We start from the raw sequence: 15,859 nt of genomic DNA, 5'->3' as shown, positions 1-15,859 counted from the left end.
CACTGCACATGAATACTTGGGCTACTCAGTAATTTTTGTCCAAAAGATCAGCTTCGGGTCCGCCACTGCTTAGTATCAAGTGAGTGCATGTTGTAAGAGGATGAAGTAGGGTAGTCGCTGGTTTGCTACAAATGCTCCCACTTTTTGGCTACTTCATATATAGGATTTTGCCTCATGTTAATCAGAATAAATTCTTTTTCAAAATATTACCTACAGAGTTACATTGCCTTCCATCTGTGTTATAAAAGAGAGACTTTTGCTGTTTCAACTTCTTGGGGGTTAGACAAATATTATCATCAATCATAGGGATGATCTATTTGCCTCTCAGTGTTTCATTATGAAGTCATCTAATTCAAGCCTGTGAAAGTTGTGACCTTCCAAGCCAAACACAAGCTAACGGCTTCATATGCCAATCTACTAAGGGACCAATAGATGTCCTGCTTTGTTGCCTACTTCAGACTGAAAACAACCACCACCACCCAGAGCTGTCATTGCTGGTGGATATGTTTAGTTTGATGGACCACAAGTTGTGCAAGTCTCTTCTGCTTGTCGAAGGTGAGGTAGTATAGCCAATATAACAACAAAGTGACTCTTATTTGCACATACTAGCATACTGCCAAACTTAATAGCGGATTTATAGTTGTATATATTTCCTTGTTTAAAGATCAGTAATCATGTGAACTATTATTTGCATTAATAAGTTTTAAAAGTATTTATATTTTTGAGTATTTTCCTTCTAATACCCTTGAGTTATCTTTTGGCTATTTCAAATCGATCAGTCTGTGTGATAACCAGACCACAGTGTCTGCTGCCATTTTTCTTTTAGTTTAATTTCAGAGATGGCTTTGTATGTAGCTCCCTGGAGACTTATATTGACTAATTCCTTTTTCCTGTAATTAAAGGGAAAGGGAGGGAGCAGGAACTCATAAACAGAATTTAAAGGAGAGCTTTTATATTGAATTTTGAGGCTTAACATTTTATAAAACTTGTATGCTGACACAAAATGATATTCTGGAAATTTAATTTAGGCTGTGACTGAAAGGGCACTTTTTAAAACTAGAATTTGTATTCATTCCCCTTTTGTATGCTATAAATGTGCTTCCATCAATTTTAAGTGGCATGTTTCAGTTCATGTATACTGCCAAATAATTTGCAATTAGCCATCTATGCAGTCCTGCTCTTAATGTAAAACAGAATGGCTGAACTACAATAGAAAGGTTAGATCTTTCATTTGATGTTTCATGTATTTTGTTATAAACATCAGTGCCACCAGATGAATAATAAATTTAAAAGAAATATGCATGGTAGAGACAAATAATATTTCTGAGTTCCTTCATTAGAGTGTTATTGAAAGAAGTTTTTGTATTTCTAAAATTATTAGAAGTATTCTTGGACGTGTTAGTTAATATTTCTAGTCCATTTAGCACTCCTTTTTATTTTTTTAACCCAATTGGATATTAATAGCCCTCTAGCAAACAGTGTACCAATTTACATATACACAAAAGACTGCCTATTTAATAGGACTTGTAAAAGCTTACTGTGTGACCCTTTCACACATCCCATGTTGTTAAGCAATGTATTATCTGATACAGGCATTTACATTAATTTAGGAAGAGTTTTTATTTTATTCATTAACATTGAGACAGTAATGAAGAAATGTTCTTTGAAGTTACTAATTCTGGAGAATTGCTTTGCTAGGATATCTGGGAAGAACTTTCTGCTACTTTGAGTAAGCTTTTTTTAAAATTACAATTCTACATCTTATACATACATATAGGGAGGACAAGACCTATGTTGCTTTCTTAGTAACAGAGCAAATGCTCCAGCCATTGATGGCAGTGGAAATTGGGGAAGTTTAGCACCTGTTTATCTGTTTCACTTTTGATGAGACAGCTATATTTACACAAAATATTGCCCTGTGTTAATTTGTCTTCATTTTCTTAATGTTGACACTCCTGCTGTTACTAGTGAATGAACCAGTAGCTACACAGATAGTTGTCTGTGTTCTGGTATAGCTTAAAGGCAGACTAAAATGACCTACGGACACTCCATTTGCACTAGAGGTATCTTAATGTACTCCTTTATTTATCAAAGATACAGTCTACATAGTTAAGGCTTGCCAGGTTGTTTTCAGTGGATTTTTCCTAAATGTACACTGTATGTTGCAGAATTTCAATACAAATAATATATTTGTAGTTCAAAACCTGAGATTTATTTTGGTCACCAGATGGAGGGATGGAGCAAGGAGGAACAATATTAAAATTTTGATACAAGCATGGAAACAGCTTTTATACACTTCTAGATATGGTATCACTTAACACTAAAGTCAGGATCATTCAGACCATGGTATTCCCGATCTCTGTGTATGGATGTGAAAGTTGGACAGTGAAAAAAGCGGATAAGAGAAATATCAACTCATTTGAAATGTGGTGCTGGAGGAGACCTTTGCGCATACCATGGACTGCATAAAAAGACAAATAATTGGGTGTTAGAACAAATTAAACCAGAACTGTCACTAGAAGCTAAAATGATGAAACTGAGGTTATCATACTTCAGACACATAATGACAAGACAGGATTTACTAGAAAAGACCATAATGCTGGGAAAAACAGAAAGGAGCAGAAAAAGAGGAAGACCAAAAAGAGATGGATTGATTCCATAAAGGAAGCCACAGACCTAAACTTACAAGATCTGAACAGGGTGGTCCATGACAGATGCTCTTGGAGGTCGCTGATTCATAGGGTCACCATAAGTCGTAATCGACTTGAAAGCACATAACAACAACAACATATACGGTAAACTGAAGAAGAGGAAGATAATTATTCTTTTATGGCAAATCATTTCAGTCCTATGTACATCTAAAAATAGTGAATCTCTGACATAATTTCTTAAGGGATATAATTGAATGGGGTTTACTCCCAGGTTAGTGACTATACAATTGCTTGTGTCAGTGATGTAGTGGAGCAAAGAGGACAGGCAGTGATGAACTGCAGCTACTTATTTAACAGCAGGGATACTAACATAATCTCTTGTGGCATTTTTTACTTGTCCTCTGCATGCTAAATATATGTCCACCAAATAAGCTAAATAAAGGAAGCTAAGTAGGTTATATTAGAATCCACAGCTAAGAGTTAAAATGCCACCCTTTTTTTATACATTTCAAGCTTCTTTTATTATAACCATCATGTCACAAGATTTCACAAAATAGAGAGCAAGTTTTTGAGTCCATCAGAACTCTCCATTAGACTGAATATTAAGCAAAGTGGTGATGAGGGGTGAGGAGAAAACTGACTTAGTATTTAAGCTATAATGTCTGTATTGGTCAAAATTCATTTTTGTTGTATAGACTTAGAAAGAGCATACCTTTGTGAGTTGTCACAAAGAGCACTTGTGCTTCAGAATTTACCACTACACCATTGCTTGGTACAGCTGTTGACACAACCTTGCAATAATTAAATTCTTTTGCATATGAAATAAAAGTGATTAAATATTCTTACATATGTAAACAGTTGATTAGACAATAACTTCAGTTGGACTTCAACAGTAGCGTAGTGGCAAATGTAGAAGTCCAGGGTTCCTTCATGAGTCATCAGGATTGGCCTCATAGGCCAAATTTAACAGGTAACTGAGGGCACCCACCTGTCAGTCATATGACATCATAATCCAACCTACTTATCAAAACCCCTTGCAGAAGGTTCCCAAGCCACAGCAACCTGCTGGCAGTCAGATGCTTGGCAATCACTACACATGGCATGTTGCTATCCCTGTGCTCAGTGCTTTCCAAGGCACCAAACACAGAACTAGCAAAGTGATGGTTTCTTCCCTCCCCATGTCGGGTGGGGACAAAGAAGCTGGTATTTTACAGTCATTGCTGCCTCCAAGAAAGGTACCTCTCAGCTGATCTGCAAAAAGAAGATTTCTTCCCCCTGCATTTTGCAGATCAGCTGAGACACATGATACCTGTAAAATACAACGGGCATTGTTTGACAAATGTTTCTTTCTCCTTGCACAGATGCACTGCAGCCAAAACAGAGGGTGCACAGGGAAAGAGAGAAAGAGTGCTAAGAAGAGTGGGTGGAGAGTGAGGTGAGGTGGCATTTCCTCACAAAGAAGGGGCTAAAGGAAGGCTGAAGGAAGGGAGAAGGAAGGCTGCCTGTAAAATACAAGGGGAATTGCTTATAAAGCAGTTCTTTTTCCCTTGATTGTGCTTTTTGTAGATTGTCTGTGAGAAAGTGGAGGGCAGGGAGAGGGAGGGAGGGAGAAAAAGAGCCAAGGGCTAAGAAGAATGAGGCTGCCTGTATTTTATAAAGGGAAGAATCCTGCTTTTTGTTGTTTAGCTGTGAGGAGTTCTGTCTCGCTCAGAGATGTCTGTAAAATATCTCCACACTTCTTAACCCTTTGTCTCTCTCCCCCCACCTTCCACTTTCTCCCAGACAATCTGCAAAAAGCACCATAGAGGGAGAAGAACATGCTTTACAAGCAATGCACCTTGTATTTTACAAGCAGCCTTACTTCTTTCAGCCTTTCTTCCTTCGTCCCCCTTCTCTGTGAGAAAACGCTGCTTTGCCTTACTCTTAGCTTCATCGTCCCTGTCCCCCCCTCAGTGTGGCTATCTTCATCTACCCTCTGCATTGGCTGCTATGGGTCTGCGTGCGACTGTTTTAAAGTCCTTCGTTTTAGTAAGATTCTGATGCAAACCCCATCTTAAATCAGGTTTGTCTGGCCCTCCTCTTCTCAGTAAACTTCCTTCTCTTAACTCCTCTTGTCTCTCTCTGTCCTCGTGTGTCTCTCTTCCCCACAACAATAGATGGTGGGAGTCAATTAGCATACAAGGAGATTCATACTGACTGCTGATTAGCTGTAGTGACTCTTGACCCTGCTGGATTCTCTGGCTCTGCTAAGGCAAGAGGAAAGGGAATAGCTTTTAAATGCAAGCATACTCTCAGAGTTTGGGAATTGCAGTGGCTTGATTGGCTGTAGAGACAGAGGGACTCTAGCAGGGAGGTGGCTGCAAAAAAAGTTAAGGGGCTGTGTCCCAGAACGTCCCCCCAGGAAAACATACCTGGACTGCAATAACTGTGACAAACATTCTCTGGATTGTAACCAAAGTACCTTTCTAATCTGAATCTGACTGAAATATTGTTGGATTTTAACTTTTTAAATTTTTGATGTCATTTTCACTGCTGTATTGAATTTATTGTAAGTTATTTCATATTTCAAAGAAGCTATGCCATTGTTTAAGTGTATTTCTAGAAGAACCTGTGTTGTAGTTTGGAAAATAGGCAAATGTGTTGAAATATAATTGATAGTTAAAAGCCAGATAATTAGCTAAAATATTTAATTTGTTAACAGCCATTAAATAGTTTTCAAAAGTCACTGGTCCATATAAATAGCATTGCCTGAATGAAACTAGCCTCTTACCTTGCTCTACTAAAACAAATTATCGTCCAGTCTTTGATGAATAGATATATATGCTTTTAATAGTTTGCCCTGCAGGTCAGGAGACTTAAGCTTTACTGGGCAAAGCAAGTAAGTCAATTCTGAAAACTTCCCAGCAAAAATGCCTTGTAGGCCACCAGCAGACATACAAATCTAGAGACTGTCGGTTTTGGCGCCACTACAAACCCAATTGCAACTGTCTAACGTAAGGATCCCTGACACTGTTAATTTATTTCAGAGATGGACTAGACTGTGTTTTACAGCATTTTAGATTTGTCAGTGTAATATGTAATGTTCATCTGTCAAAAATGAGTGCTTTGTCCAACCAAGTCCTACAGAAATGACAGTATTGTCATGGGGGATTAATGCCTACCTGTCATGAGTCATTGAGTAAAGAATGAAATATTTGATGGTTTATTTGCACGTTCTAGCTTCTTCATTTTTCAAATACAGACTTTTTTTTAGATAATGACACAAGGCAGCTAGGAAGGATGAACTACCCAAATTTCATTTGTGTCCTCTAAGTATGAAATTGTAAAATACATCACTCATCACTGCTGTTTTTAAACTTAAGATGTAGGTATATTGGTAACATCCCTTTACATATAGGAACCTAAGGTTAAGATGACTTACCCTAACACATTTAGAGATTCTGTTCACTATAAGTCTCACAATCTAGTGATCAAAAATGCTTTGTTATAACATGATCATCCAAGATACCTTCTTGGTTGCTTTGTTAACCTCTGGTATTTGCTTCATTTATACAACCTTTTTAAAAATGTTATAATGTTTTTTTTTAAAGCGTTACAGCACACTCCTATACGTGCTTACTCAGAAATAAGTCCCACTGAGTTCAATAGAAATTACGCCAGATAAGTCCTATTGTTACCAAAAGTTACCAAATGGCAGCATCCTTATTTATGTCACTGATACTTGTGAAGTCTTGGTGTACTGAATACACACGTTACTATATTTATTTTTTAAAAATCTCACATTTTACTATCTAGGTCTTGGGCAGAGCAATCCAACATGAAGGAGGCTGGCAGGAGTGGAGCCAGCATAAGCGAAGGCTGCATAAAGGGTCGCAACATCCTACCTCTGTTCAGGAGCCCCAGAGAGGAGAGCATGCTGGCTGTGCCAGCTGAGTTCAACAGCAAGGGGGGGGAGTTTCCTTCCACCACCCTTTCTCCCTGCGTACCCATCTTCTGGAACTGGGGGCCGCAGGACAGAGATAAACAGGGCCAAGGATGTGGTGTAAGCCCCCTTCCCCTCGGTTCCGCCCTGACACTCCCCTTTTTTGGGCCTTGGGCCAGGCAAGCCTCCAGTGCACCTGTCTGGTGTCAGAGTTCCGCAGCTGCCCTGCAGCAGTGCTCAGGTGGGGGATACCCTCCCTCCTCCACTACAGCTATATACAAAATTTAAAACATAAAGAAACCTCAAAAAATTTATACTTCAGAACTTTAAAATCTCAAAAAAATAAACAAAAAAACCAACAGAACATTTTAAACTTATTTATTGATTTATTCATTTAAAATATTTCTATCCCACCCTTCTACCCTATAATAGGGCACTCAGGGCAACTTACAAAAATAAAATCAAACACGTACATAATAAAATTGTAAACAATAAAATGACAAAAAATTAAAATAAATTAAAATACATAAAATACAATTAAACTTCACACACATTCATGATGCGAAGGCCTCCCAACATAAAACAGTTTAACCAGGTGTCTGAAACTCAGCAAGGATGGTACCTGTCTAACTTCCAATAGGAGGGAGTTTTGTAAAGTTGGGCACACGATATATGACAATCAGAGTACTGTCATTGGTCCACAAAATCAGTGTAGGTGATAGGATGGTGCATGTGATTAAAATATGAACCAAATTTATTTAGTTAGCAGCTGTTTTAATTGTTTTAAATATGTTTTTCATTACTTATTTTTAGCTATTTTATTGATAATTTTAATGTTTTTTGTAAACCTCTTAGAGGTCTTTATATGCAAGTGGCATATAAATTTTGGTAAATAAATAAAATAAAAAAATAGATTCATTATGCCTTCATTTTGGAAGACTTTATATCTGATGTGAATCTTCTTGTATACATTATAGAAGACTTCATTCCAATTATTTATACTGTGATTGCCACCTGGCTTGGCTTTCTGATTGGCTGCGTCAGAGGCGAACAGTTGGACAGTTCACGTTCTGCATGGCACCCGTTCATCTGAGGGGGTTTAATGTTGCTGATGTTCAGAAAAAAGAATATGTCTGTTCAGGTAATATAAGTTTATCATTTTGCTTTGTTCTAATATTTTGTATTGATGTCATGTTAAGCTCTGAATAAACTGTTCTAATATTAGTCCTATTTAAATGTCATTCTTTGCTAGTTCCAGTTCAATCATGCCCCAACTAAACTGTGTAATAGTACTTTAAATTACTATGATTTGTTCAGATTTTTTTCTGCACTGTTGGTCTGTGTTAACGATTCTGTACTTAAATTGTCTTTTTTTCAATTGTAGTCTCAGATCACATTAATGTGAAACAGTAACTAACAATGTGATGCCATTTCTCAGGGGAAAGCCTTCTGAGCTCTGTATCTGACTAGCATACAAATGGAATGAATTAGCAAGGGCATATGAAATACTGATGTTTAATTTAATGCACTTTGAGCTCTGGTGGATGCATATTCTGACTGAATGAAGAAAGAAATCTTCATTTTATCCCTAGCTATGATACTTATGAAATTTTGGAGTATGCAATCTTCTTTCAAGTCTTCCAGTTTGTCTGTTTTGCTAAAACATAGGTACCACTGGGAGAAATTGCATTAACATTTAAACTTGAAATATGCATTTTTATTGATTGATACAATATTGCTTTTAAGGCCACTTTTAGTGTTCTTATCTCTAGATAATGTAGCCCTGTGCAACAGAACATTGTTGCAGGGGTTCCCAAACTGTTGCCCACAGACCACCAGTGGTCTGTGAGCTTCACTCAAGTGGTTCACAGCATGTCTGTGAAGAACAGGAGCAGTGGGTGTGAACAGTGAAAGCAACAGCTGCTCCAGGATGGACCAGAAGCAACTTGAAAGGGATGGAGAGAGGATCAGGAGCCAGAAACATACTGTATTTTATTCAGTTACAAAATACAAAAATTAGACAGCATCTAGCTCAGCGGGTTACAATGCTGTAATAGGCAGTAAAATCATTAAGTGGTCCTCCAAGACCCGCAGCAATTTTCAAGGTTTTTTTCAATAATTTTCAAGAGGTTTTTTTTTGATGTGGGGAAAAAAGGTGGGAACCACTGTTCTAAAGTGCTTAGTAATCATACAAGATATAGCACACTATACATATATTCAGTGCATAACATTCCTTCAGGTAATTTCTTATTTATAATATGAGAGATTAACAGATGTATTTTCCATCCCTAAAGTTTTAATTCCTGTAGTGGCAAGGGGCAATATCAACCTCCCAGCTCTCACTTTGCAAATCTAACCATTTGCAGCAGGTTTTGCCATTATCTATGATATTGGTGTGCCAGTGTATTTATTTATTTATTATTAATTAGATTTATACCCTACCCTTACTTCCAGCAGGAGCCCAGGGCTGCAAATAAAAGCACCAAAAACACTCCAAAACACCATAAAAACAGACCTTAATATATATTGCAACAAAACATCCTTAAAAACATATTAAAACAAAACATCTTTAAAAACATCTTTTTTAAAAAAAAGCTTTAAAATATCAAAACATTTTCTTTGTTGAGCAGCAAAAAGGATTGACTAAAAGAAAAGTGAACAATATTCCGTATTTTCAAAACTACACCATGGTGAAGAAGGTTATGATCTGCTTTCTTATACCATACAAACATTGGTTATATAAAATATCACAAGTACTCATGAGTACATTAAAAAAATACTGTATATTTTATGAATAAGTATTTCATCTTGTAAACTCCAAATGGTGCAGATGTACTCTAAACCTCAGTAGTTGCATAAGAACATAGGATTTGTTGCATAAGAACGTAAAACATCATAACCCTGCCTACTGTGTGGCGGTGAGGGCGGCGAAGAAGGCCCACTTCTCTGCCTACATCATATCCTCAAGTAGCCGTGTGGTTGAGCTTTTCTGTATTGTCAGGGGTCTGTTGACATCAACTCCAGGAAATGGAGTTTTAGACCCTTTGGAGGCCCACTGTGAATTGCTTGCAAGGCACTTGAGGGTAAAGTTGCTCATCTCTGTAGCAGTCTTGATGCACATCTACTGTGGTCCCCAGTGAGGTGTCCAGTGCAACGTCTGCTGCAACTTCTTGGGAACGGTTTCAGTTGATGCGGCCTGATGACATAGACAAGGTGCTTGCGATGATGCAGCCAGCAAAGTGTCCTCTCGACCCTTACCCTTCTTGGCTTATTAAAGCTTGCCGAGGGGGGTTGACTGAGTGGATCCAGGGTGTGGTCAATGCATCATTACAGGATGGAGTGGTTCCAGCTGCCTTGAAAGAGGTGGTGATCCGACCACTCCTGAAAAAGCCCACCCTGGACCCATTGGTTTGTGACAACTACCGACCGATCGCAAATACCCCCTTTTTAGGGAAGGTGATTGAGAGGGTTGTGGCGCAGCAATTGCAAGCACTCTTGGATAAAACAGATTATCTTGACCCATCCCAGTCTGGGTTCAGGCCTGGTTATGGGACTGAATCGGCCTTGGTCTCCCTGATGGATGACCTTTATTGGGAGAGGGATGGGGGAGTGCGACCCTGTAATTCTTACTTGATCTCTCGCCAGCTTTTGATACCATTGACCATGGTATCCTTCTGAGCCGACTTGGTGAGGTGGGTATTGGAGGCACTGTTTTACAGTGGTTCTGATCATATCTCCAGGGTCGTTCTCAGAGAATAGCACTGGGTGACTGTCTTTGGGCCCCCTGGCAGTTGTGCTGTGGGGTGCCTCAGGGTACCATCTTGTTCCCCATGCTGTTTAACATCTATATGAAGCCCTTGGGAGCTGTCATCAGGAGATTTGGGGCGATACTCAGCTCTATTTCTCCATAATATATTCAGGAGACAACGGCCTATCTCCGCGGCCTATCTTCGGGAGATAACGTTGCTGGCTGCGGCAATTTTCCGATGGCTGCTGGGATTGGGGCACGCCCCTGCAGCCCCCGCTGTCCTGCCATGTCGACCTTTGTTCGTTCCACCTTGTATCGGCCGCGTTTGCTTCTCAGCATCTTTGCCTTCTTAAGGAGAACTTTCCTGTTGGTCGCGTCTTCGTGGGGCCTGTTTATGCCACCCCCTCGCTGTTTACTACACTGGATGCTGGATGCTGAGAGTGAGAGGAGGTGCCGCTTTCGGTTTCGCAAATGACGCACCTTTTGGACTATACAGGCTAGAAGCCTTATTGAACCTTACTGTAGTAGCTTTTACCTGGTTGTTTTAGTTTTATTGCTTGTTTTTTTGATGTTGTGATGTTTATATACCTTTACTTTGTACATCGCTCAGAGTGGCTGGGTCTCCAGCCAGATGGGCAACAAATAAATCGCATAAATAAATAAATAAAATAATATCTGATTTGGAAGAGTCTGTGCAACCCCTTGGCCACTGCCTGGACTCAGTGGTGGGCTGGATGAGGGCCAATAAACTGAGTCTGAATCCTAGCAACACAGAGGCGCTGTGGGTTGGTGGTTCCTGAGTTCAGATAATTGGTCAGTTGCCTGCTTTGGATGGGGTCATACTCCCTCTGAAAGAGCAGGTTCATAGTCTGGGGGTGCTCCTGGATCCATCTTTTTCACTAGAGGCCCAAGTGAACTCAGTGGCTAGGAGTGCCGCTTACCAGCTTTGGCTGGTAAGACAGCTGTGGCCGTTTCTGGACTGGGATAGCCTGACCATTGTTGTCCACGAACTGGTAACCTCCAGGTTGGATTACTATAATGCACCCTATGTGGGGCTGCCCTTGAGGTTAGTCTGGAAGTTGCAGCTGGTGCAAAATGTGGCAGCGAGACTGCTCACTGGGGCAGGGTATCACCAACATGTCACCCCGTTACTGAAAGAATTGCACTGGCTTCCCATTTGCTACCGGGCCAAGTTCAAGGTTCTAGTTTTGGTGTACAAAGCCCTATACAGCTTGGGACCAAGATGCCTGAAAGACGATCTTACCCCTTATATACCCATTCAATCACTGCGTTCTGCAGGTGAGGGCCTCCTGCAGATACCATCTTATCAGGAGGTTTGTTCTGCACAATATAGGAAACAGCCTTTAGTGTGGCAGCACCTACACTGTGGAATTCCCTCCCCTTAAATATTAGGCAGGTGCCATCTCTGTTATATTTTCGGCTCCTATTGAAGACTTTCCTCTTTCAACAAGCCTTTTAAGTTGAAACCTATCCCAGTCTGCGTCTGTGTTGGAATTGCTTTTTAATATGTTTTTACACCTTTTTTAAAAAAAAACAATGTTTTTAACCTTTTTTTAAGATGTCTTCAAAGCTTTTTTTTAAAAAAATGTTTTTAATTAAAAAAATTTTTTTTTAAGGTCTGTTTTTATGATGTTTTTAAAGTGTTTTTAGTGCTTTTGTTTGCCGCCCTGGGCTCCTGCTGGGAGGAAGGGTGGGATATGAATCAAATAATAAAATAAAATAAAAATCAACAAGTATCTCATTTTCAACCCAGCAGCAAAAAAAGGTGGGTGGTGGTGGCTGTGACTATCATGAAGAGATGCTGAACTTCTGAATTTGCCACTACACTACTGCTGATATTTCTAGACATTTTAAATATACAGGCATACCCTGCTTTAACGTTCGCAATGGGACCGGAGAGTACACTTTAAGTGAAAATAAACTTTAGGTGAAGCAATTGTCTTCACTTGTACTGCACACAATCACCACTAGATGGCAGCGGCGTCATGCCAATAAAGTGTGCGTTATTGTTAAGCGGGGTATGGGGACATATGGAGCATGTACGTTATAGTGAGGCGATGTTAAGTGAAGCGACGTTAAGCGGGGTATGCCTGTATCACCATTGTCATCATTATCAACAGTCTGGCAATTACAGTAGGTTTTGTTTTATACTGATATAAATAGCAGATAATCATATATAGTAACACCACATTTTTTAATACTGATACCGATTCTTTTTTTCCCCCTCAGGTTCACATGCTGAACCTCCATCCTGCAATGCCAATTCCATCAGTTGCCCATCTGCTTGCACTTGTAGCAACAATATTGTTGACTGCCGAGGAAAGGGGTTAACTGAAATCCCAGCCAACCTGCCGGAGAGTATTGTGGAAATGTAAGTGTCACCTTGGCTCTTTCTGCTCTACTTCAGCCAAAGATGGAAACGTCATGTGTAGATTGTTTTTTGATTAATTTTTTTAACCATATGTTAGTGGTAATAGATGTTTACCAATGGCTATTTTGGAATTTACAGTCAAATCCTATAATGTCTACTCAGAAGTCAGTCCTATTGTCTTTGGTAGGACCTACTGCCTGGCTAAGTAAGTTTAATATTGCAATTTCAACCTCTGTTATAAAAGTTTCTTTTATGCACAATATGTGTTTTTTCCGTGTGCTTGTGGATGCTTGAGGAAAGGAAGACTTTGGAATTAATATTTTATTCTTGACCCCATGCTAATATTGTAACATTCATTGAGAGAGAACAAGGAATAAGGTTAAAGGTGTTAGCCAAGGTTAAAAAAGAGAGGCAGGCTCTGGTGCTCGGTAAATTTATTGAGGCTCAACGCGTTTCGGAGTAATCCTTCCTCAGGAGCGATGGAGATCTGTTTCTTTTTCTCTGCCTGCGCAGTTCAAATTCAGGTGTTTGTTTTGTGTGGAGCTGGATAAAGAATTTGAACTGCGCAGGCAGAGAAAAAGAAACAGATCTCCATCGCTCCTGAGGAAGGATTACTCCGAAACGCGTTGAGCCTCAATAAATTTACCGAGCACCAGAGCCTGCCTCTCTTTTTTGTCCATTACGTGGTGCTTTTTCCTTTTGTTTCTGTTAGCTAAGGTTAGTCATACTCAGAGTTGATCTGATGATGGGTCTACTCTATGAACATCCATCTATAACTTTACACAGTTTTACATCAAGTAAATTTGATGAAATGATATGAATAATTGCAAGCTTCCCACGCTCACTTAGAAAATACAAAATATTTGTAGAATCTTTTCATTGTTAAATTTCTTTTCTTTGTAAAATCTTTTCTTTACATCAGAACAGTGCATTTTAAATGGTATTTCTTTCAGAATTTTATCCCCACATATATTTACCCTTAAACCTTGTATCATTCAAACGCTTATGATATAGGAAACCACAGTCTCCCAAACTGTGCCTGATAGAATAAAAACTACTGGAGGGGGACACTCTGTCCTGTTCTCCCCTCATCATTAAGCATATCCATTATGTTTTTTAAAAAGGCTTTTCTGTAGATTTAAAGAATTAGAATTCACTGTTTGGATATTCAGGATGATTATTCTTTCACACTAGCAAGCTCAAATCACCTTAGGAAAAAGAGGATGTATTCAACAAAGGGCTCATCCATACTTCTGTTTAATCTGCAAGTTAAGCCCTTTGTTTCTCCATTAATTCTCCCTCTTTCATATGATGTTGACCTCTAATCACTGCCTTCCCACACTTTCCCCTGCCTTAATCCACAGTTTCTCATACCAGCTATTATAAAGAATCGCTGAGGAGGAGTGCCAGTTGCAGTGTCTCTCATTTTCACCTCTTTCCATACCTCCTGCTTCTGTTGGGTTCCTACTGGCTCCCTCATCCCTTTCCCTTCTGATCTCAGCCAATCAGCAACTACAACAAGATGAAAAGGAGGGGGGAGGAGTTTGTGAACAAAAAAAAGAGCACGCCTACAAATATGGATAAGGAAAAAGTTTGATTCAAATACAAAGAAGGTGACTACCAGAGGACAATTCCAATAAGAAAAATGAGGATTTTTAGTGTGGTCTGGACGAGCGGATGTCATTAGTACAAGGACATCCGCCCGTGCAGCGGAACTTCCTCACCCTCTCCTTTCTCTTTACATTCTCTGCACCCTCTCCAGATCTGCTCTGGATAGTTGGGGGAACCTCAGAACAGATTTGGGGAGGATTGTGGGGAAATGAGAGAGAGGAAGTTCCATTATGCAGGTGGAAGTCCTTGTGCTATAGGACAGCATTGTTGGATATAACCCAAGGTTTTAAAATCCAAAGGTTCCAGAATATGATTTGTGGTGTGAGAAGGCTGTTAAAAAAGACTGGAAGGGGAACCTCTTTGTAATTTGATTTAACTAATTGTGGTTGGTTGCCTTAAGCTTTTTAATACCAAACCCAAGACCTTTCCTTTAGGAGTTGATAGGTCCTTGTAGTTTGTGGAATGTATGTGCAAAAATTGGGTTAAAGGCAAAAATGCAGGAGTCAAGACTTAGGTTGCTGCTTCTGACTAGACCTCATTCCATTCCTGCCTTTGTCCTAGGTTGGATCTTTTGCTCTTAGCGCTTCTGTGAGTTTGTTCCTCAGTATTTTTGTTAGTCCCTTTCCTAGTATTTGTTTTATTATATTTTCTATTGTGTTTTAAAAAAAATTCTCTGGGGGGTTCTGCCTGGGGTAGGTGTTTTGTAGGACCCGTTCCTCTGGGCTCACCCAGCCTTCCTTTCTGGAGCCAGGAGCCATAGCTCCAATCTCCCCTCCCCCCCGTTACTCGGAGCTCACTTCTGTGGCTCCAATTGTTCCCGGACAGCCTTGGAACTCGCGGTTGCGGCTCCATTTCTTGCCTGCCATCCTCACGTGGTGGTGGTGTGGGGTTCTCTCCTGCCACCTACCCTGGGGCTCGTGGCAGCACCCCCATCGCTTCTCAGCCTCCCTTCACTCATGGCGGCTCTTGCTGTAGCGGCAGTTTTCATGGCGGCGCCCCCTTTTCCTCTCAGCCATCCTTGCCTGGTGGGGGTTCTTGCTGCGGCAGCAGCTCTCACTGCAGCCCCATCCCTTGTTAGACCCCCTGCTCACCAGCCTTTCACGACAGTGGCTCCCACCTCCTCTGTGGGCTTGTGGCCCTTCCCGGGGCTGTCCAGGCTCCTTCCCGTTCTGCCTGCTCTCCCTTTGCGGCAGCTGGAGCTTGTCACTGCAGCTCTCTCCCCTGCATACCACCCTCTCGTGGCCTCACACACACCCTGCCAGTCTAGCGGCGGCTACTGCCTAATGCCATAGAGAAGTTCATGGCTCCTGCTTCATGCCAGCTTTGCCTGGAGCTATGGAGCCACAATTTTAAGAACATAAGAACATAAGAAGAGCCTGCTGGATCATGCCAGTGGCCCATCTAGTCCAGCATCCTGTTCTCACAGTGGCCAACCAGGTGCCTGGGGGAAGCCCGCAAGCAGGACCCGAGTGCAAGAACACTCTCCCCTCCTGAGGCTTCCGGCAACTGGTTTTCAGAAGCATGCTGCCTCTGAC

General features: G+C 40.5%; 1 protein-coding gene across 2 annotated transcripts in view; it reads left to right on the top strand.

Moving 5' to 3' along the window:
* The window catches only part of SLIT3 (slit guidance ligand 3), an 810,414-nt gene that overhangs the window by 502,804 nt on the left and 291,751 nt on the right, over positions 1–15,859 (top strand). For both annotated transcript variants that reach the window (XM_061616805.1, XM_061616804.1), the window contains 2 exons: positions 7,551–7,714; positions 12,572–12,713. In XM_061616805.1, the coding sequence (XP_061472789.1) occupies positions 7,551–7,714; positions 12,572–12,713 (306 nt within the window). The remainder of the gene's footprint in view (positions 1–7,550; positions 7,715–12,571; positions 12,714–15,859) is intronic.

This window comes from Rhineura floridana, chromosome 3 (assembly GCF_030035675.1).
Source record: "Rhineura floridana isolate rRhiFlo1 chromosome 3, rRhiFlo1.hap2, whole genome shotgun sequence".
Taxonomy (NCBI): domain Eukaryota; kingdom Metazoa; phylum Chordata; class Lepidosauria; order Squamata; family Rhineuridae; genus Rhineura; species Rhineura floridana.
This window is presented reverse-complemented; position numbering and strand designations above follow the sequence as displayed.